Below are 6,388 nucleotides of genomic sequence, written 5' to 3'. Positions count from 1 at the left end.
TTTCTTTCCAAAATTTGTTTTAAAAATTACTTTTATTAACTATGGATTCTAAGAAAGAAAAATTAGTGCATCCCGACCCTCCGCAAATTAAACTTCAAGGATTTTACCCCCCCGAATTAAGACCACTTTTACGTTTTAGCCTTCAAAGTTCAAAAAATAACATCTACCCTCTACAAATTAAGGCTAAAACACAAAAGTTGTCATTCTTTATGGGATAAAGTGTTTTTTTTTTTTTTTTGAGAGTTTAGGTGGTTAAAAGTGGCATGCAATCCGCGTGACCGACATTCCATCCGAAAAGACGGAGAAACTTGTCACTGTTTGATAATTTGTGCGGAATTGAATGTTACTTTTTGAACTTTAAATGCTAAAACGCAAAAATTGTCCTACATGAATTTCTAGTTTGTTTAATTGACCCATCCAGGATATATTACTTCATTAATAACATTTAATAGTAATTAATTACGAGCTATATTTTTATTATTTGGCGAAGAAACTTCTCCAGTAGTGATTCAATTGTCTGGCTATATAATGAAGAGCAATCATCACACCAATTGACGGTGTAGGGTGCAGCACTTTGGCAAATCAATGGCAGCCACGGGTTCCACTTCTTCTGATCATTTGGTCCTGACCATAGAGGAGGAGCTCGCCAAAGATCCTCATATCAAACTCGTTCCTGAACGCTATGTCCGGGTTGATCAGGACCCTCCAGTTGTCGGAACCCTCTTCCCTTCAATCCCAACCGTTGACATGAAAAAACTGGCGTCTGCGGAAACCAAAGACTTTGAAGTTGAGAAGTTGCAGACAATTTGCATGGAATGGGGGCTCTTTCAGGTCTCCTTGCTTCTCATTTTTATATAAACATTTAACGTAGAAGTTGTTTTATTTATATATATATTTATGTAATATGTTGTTCTTGTATAGTTGGTGAACCATGGAGTCAGCTCTTCACTGTTGGAGAAGCTGAATCATGAGATTGAGGAATTCTTCAAGCTTCCATTGGAAGAAAAGATGAAGTTCAAGGTAAGACCAGGAGATGTTGAAGGCTATGGAACCATCGTCCGATCTGATGATCAAAGACTTGATTGGGGTGATAGGGTGTATATGATAATAAATCCTATTCATAGAAGAAAGCCATATCTCTTCCCAGAGCTCCCTTCATCTTTCAGGTTCTCTATCTCTCATTTTTCTTTTTCTTTTTCAAAAACCCGGGTTTGATATCCTGGACACCGTATAAATTAAGTGTCTATTAATTCCGCACACAGGCCGTATAAAGCTCAAGTTTGCATGGACGTAGAGTCGAGCTTTAGACCTGAAGCTTCATAAAGCATAAGGGCTTAGTGCTCGAGCCAACTCCATAGAGAGTTCTCTCTTCTTCTTTTTTTTTTTTGTTTTTTTCCTATTTGGGGATCGAACACCTATATAATCTATTCATTTTGGGATTTCATCCCTAAAATTAGATTAAGGGCATGTTTGGGTGTGCGTTTGAGGTGCCTAAAAGTGCGTTTAGCACTCAAAAAGTTCGTTTGAAAACAAAAGTACATGTTTAGTAAAAAAAATTGAAAGCGCTTTGTCCAAAAAGCCTAAAAATTGTCAAAATGCACTTTTGGCAAAAACTTCTTAAGAATGAAGCTTTTGCCAAAAAGCGTTTTTTGATTTAAAAACCCTATTTCTCAAACACAATTCCAAACAGGCTCTAAGACCAAAACCATCTATTTGGGGAACAACTAAATATCTGGAACACCATGCAAAGCGTCTCCTCTACACAAGTCGGGTACGTAAAGCTCGAGTTTGAGCTCAAGTAGAGTCAAACTTTAGACCTGATGCTTTACAAAGCACGAGAGCCAAGCAATTTACAGCTCGATCGGCCCCCAACTTTTTGAATTTCTCTCATTTATTTATTTTCTTTTTGTTTTTGGGTTTCACTAGAGAAACGATGGAGTCTTACTTAAAGGAGTTGCAAAAGCTTGCAATGACACTACTGGAGCATCTGGGAAAAGCCCTAATGATAGAAATGAAAGAGATGAAGGAGTTGTTTGAAGATGGAATGCAATCAACAAGGATTACATATTATCCTCCATGCCCACAACCAGAGCAAGTTATTGGTATCACGCCTCACTCCGACGCCACCGGCATCACCATCCTCCACCAAGTTAATGGAGTCGAAGGTCTTCAAATAAAGAAAGATGGCGTCTGGATTCCCGTCAACTTCCTCCCGGATGCCTTTGTTGTCAACGCCGGAGACGTTCTCGAGGTTTGATAGTTCTTCATTCCTTTCCTAATCTTTCTCCTTTTCAAAAGTTAACAGAATTCTGATAATCAAATTCCGTTCACTAAGTTAACAATTCTGATAGCAAGAAACGCTAGAGCTATTTAAGTCCGTGTCACATTAACGGAATCTGTTAAATTAGTAAACGTAATTTGACTATATGGACTAAATTGTTTTTTTAACATACCTCAGAGATCTATGAACTTTATAAAACATATAAACCATAAGAACTAATTTTGCATATTTCTTAAAAATTAAAAATAATAATAATAATAATAATAAATAAATAAATAAAAAAAAAAACATGTGCTAAATATAGAATCTGGTTAACTTTTTTGGAATCCCTAGTGCTATCATATTCAAACTTGTTTATCTTCATAAAATAATAAAATAAAAAATATGGTTGGTGACCAAGACCAACACATTATATGATAGAGCAGTCAAATCTTTGTCACATGGAGATGCTCCCTCGTTTGTGCACTAAGAGCGAGTCAAGGGCAACTGAGATCTTCCTGTGACATGATTGGAGTTCTGCTGATATTACTATTATTTTAACCTAATAATATACTAAAAGAAAGAGTCATGTTCTCTATGTATTCTTCTAAAATCGATGTAGTTTTTCAAATTATTATTGGATCAAATTAAATTCTATCACAAATATAATTGTAATTTTAAAATTTATATCAATTTTGAAATGATACAAAAAAGACGTGAGAATGTCATTTAGCATTACTCTTTCAACCCAACTTTGTGTTATTTGGGAGCCTACTGATCATGTGAAGCGATGCCCAAAAACAATTAAAGATACACAAATAGAATTTGTCCAATGAAAGGTGATCGATTGGAGCTTTAAACCCGTATACAAACACGGAGGGGTGTAAACCGCTTTATATGAGTAGATAATATCCGAATTTTACATTTACATTCGCACTTTGTGGCCGGAGAGTGAATTATAGTAACGAGTATATGTCACCCAAGTATCTACCTTAATTCATTAAATTTGATGTGACGAGATCCCTAACCAAAAAATTCTTCCACCAAATATTATGGGAAGACCACACCACATCGAATTTGGTGGATAAAACATGGAAACTTAGGTAGTATATAGCTTTAATATTTAGTAACTGTCTGCCCATCCAAGGCAAACAGAATCCACCCATAACTACACATGTACTGATAATTTTTGTAGTAACCGCCTATGACATCTGCTTTGCATTTTTTGCTCTTTTTTATACTTTTTTGGTTTTTTTTTTTTTTTTTTCCTTAAACTATGGACTTCGACATATTTTTTATAGGTATGTTGTTTTTCAAAAGTTTTTTTGTGAGCTTTCTTAGATGGTCTTTTAGGGATTAAATCCCAAAATGGTGTTTTTTATAAGACAAAAGTATTATTATTATTATTATTATTATTAGGCGGAGGTGGATATTAGCTAGCTATATTCCGCTATCTCCCAACATTTTTGCAAATGACAGATATGGTATCCACCCGCCTGGGGTTAAGGGCTGAAAATCCACTCGTAACCACTGTAGACAAGTAAATAGTAGATACAGGACAATTTTTAACTGTCCACCTGAACACCCCTACTCATACGACCTATCATGTCGTTAACACTAGAAATTAACGCTATCTAACAACAATTCCTTGTAGACAAAATTAGTGTTATATGACAACAATGTAATATATAAAAGCTTTTAAATTCACCAAAAAATGAACCAAGAAACAATAAACAAGAACTAGTATCTCTTTAACATGTGCATATTTTTGCAGATTCTGAGCAATGGGCTCTATAACAGCGTTGAGCACAGGGTAACTGTAAACACGAAGAAAGAGAGGATCTCTGTTGCTTTGTTCTTCAACCCAAAATTTGAGGCAGAGGTTGGGCCAGCAACTTCTTTGTTAAACCCAAACAACCCTCCATTATTTAGAAGGGTTGGAATGGAGAAGTATGTAAAGGATTTCTTCTCCAGGAGGCTCAATGGAAAGACATATTTAGAGCATTTGAGGATCAAAGCTGAAGGCAACAGTGCTTAGTTGATGGCAATTAGATTGTGCAGTACTGTGCTTCCCCAATACTGTATATCATAGGTGAAATAATTGAAAGATTTAACACAAATCAAGTCAGTTTTGTAGCTTGACTTTACTGTATATTCAAATGTCTTTATAAACTAAGTTCAAAAACTCTCAATTTCACCCTCTCGAACTTCTGTTTTGATGTAATTTACTTCCTCCATTAGAATTGAGTGTTAAATCCTAACAGGAACTATGAAACATACCAAAATACCCTCATTAGGTCATAAGGGAATAATTGGCATATGGAAAGCACCTCAAAACCAAGAAAGAAAAGAAAGGGAGAAAGAGGATTACCTTGACTCGACACTTACTATGGGAACCGTCTAAAAGAAAAGACAAAAATAAAAAATAAAAAAGTGAAGGATCGCTCTATTTGGTCGAAAGCTTTAACCATATTAGGCTTGACGGCCATCAATATTGTTATAATTTTAAAAGTTACATTTGTAACACCCCTACTCCAAATAATATGATATTGTTTGCTTTGAGCCAAGCTCATACAGTTTTATTATTGGGTTTATTCTCAAAATGCCTCATAGCATTTAGAAAAAACATATTACATATAAACACATCATCTTTTCTACCCGCAAGTAATGTGAAACATCACAATCACTCCCTATTAGGACCCAGCGTCCTCGCTAGCGATCTTCATGGGTTTATGCACGCTCCCCTCATCTCAGGTTGGGTTACACCCCGCTCTAAATTTGGTATGAGGCCTTTTGGGTAAATTCAATAATAAAATCGTGCAAACTTAACCCAAAGTTAACAATATCATATCATTTAGAGCATGGTGTCAAAACATTTGTTTCAAGAGACACAATGAGGACACAAAGAAAACTTTTAGCACTAATCTAGGCATAGGACTCTCGAACATATTTGCAAACGGATTTGGCTTCTATGCGATAGTACAAACTACCACATAGCTGCGGCAGTGCAAAACTGCACTGTTTTGGTGCAGTTTTGGGCTACGGCATGAAGGAATTAATGGAGGGTAATGGGTGGGCCCCGCCACTCAATAAAATATAATAAATAAATTATTATAAATAAAAATTATAAATCAATCAATAATTAAAAAACTAAAAATATTATAAAATTAACACAAAAAAATAGAGGAAAAAAGAAAACCAAACTTGATTTCTGGTGCTCCTTCTCTCTCTCTCATTCTCACCATGGCAGCCGAGAACAAAAAAATTTCTGAGTCACCGAAAATTTGTGTTTCAATCTCTAGTTGTATGCTCTCTCTCTCTATACATTTCCTGGCCACTTTTCCCCTCCCCAAAAACCATGAAAAAGAAAATAAATAAAAATAAATAGGTAGTCTCTTTATCAAGTATACTGGGGTAGTTCAAAACCCATGTGATCTTCTGCAGGCACAGCACATCGCCATTTCTAGTGTGTGTGAGAAAGAGAAAGAGAGAGAGCACTGGGCAGCACATAAATTTTTTTCTCTGCTACTGCGTGTGTGTGTGAGAGAGAGCACTGGGTTTTTCTCTATGTGTGTGAGAGTGAGAGAGAGAGGGAGCACTGGAGAGGTCTGGGTTGAACTCCGACGGAAGGAAGTTATAGAACCGTTATACTCTGACCGTTGCAGCTCAGGTTGAAACCAGGATAATTGCAATTTTGGCCTTTTTGTCGAAAGGGAAATCGAATAGGATGCTTTTGCGGCCGCACATGGAGATTTGGCAAGGCTCTATAACTCGTGGATAGAAGGAAGAGGAGAACTTTAAGATGCTCATGATTTTGAAAGTCTTTTTGTTTTAATTTTTTAATATTTTTAGTTTTTTAATTATTGATTTGTATATAATTTTTATTTTTTAATAATGTATTTATTATATTTTATTGAGTGGTGGGCCCACCCATTACCCATCCATTAATTCCTTCCTGCGGTAGCCAAAAACTGCACCAAAAACGGTGCGGTTTTGCACTACCGCATAGAAGCCAAATCCTTTGCAAACATCGTATGGGCCCTAAACTGAACCCAAAAACTAAGAGAAGCCCAGCCCAACCCATTTGCCACTTGCTTATGCATGCATACATATCTCTCTGTATCTCCA

General features: G+C 36.1%; 1 protein-coding gene across 1 annotated transcript; it reads left to right on the top strand.

Moving 5' to 3' along the window:
* Positions 1-585: 585 nt before the first annotated feature.
* On the top strand, positions 586-4,298 carry LOC132169378 (protein SRG1-like). Its single transcript, XM_059580417.1, has 4 exons — positions 586-831; positions 922-1,166; positions 1,927-2,251; positions 4,035-4,298. The coding sequence occupies exons 1-4, from the start codon at positions 586-588 to the stop codon at positions 4,296-4,298; spliced, it is 1,080 nt and encodes a 359-aa protein (XP_059436400.1).
* The last annotated feature ends 2,090 nt before the right edge of the window (positions 4,299-6,388 follow it).

The sequence above is a fragment of the Corylus avellana genome, chromosome ca2, assembly GCF_901000735.1.
Source record: "Corylus avellana chromosome ca2, CavTom2PMs-1.0".
Taxonomy (NCBI): domain Eukaryota; kingdom Viridiplantae; phylum Streptophyta; class Magnoliopsida; order Fagales; family Betulaceae; genus Corylus; species Corylus avellana.
Note: the sequence above shows the minus strand (reverse complement) of the source record. Positions and strands in the feature narration are given on the sequence as shown.

Bases quoted from the DNA above. Each gene is read 5' to 3' on its own strand.
- LOC132169378 (XM_059580417.1), top strand. From the start codon at position 586: ATGGCAGCCACGGGTTCCACTTCTTCTGATCATTTGGTCCTGACCATA. The intron at 832-921 runs GTCTCCTTGCTT...GTTCTTGTATAG, and splicing joins TGGAATGGGGGCTCTTTCAG to TTGGTGAACCATGGAGTCAG. The intron at 2,252-4,034 runs GTTTGATAGTTC...ATATTTTTGCAG, and splicing joins ACGCCGGAGACGTTCTCGAG to ATTCTGAGCAATGGGCTCTA.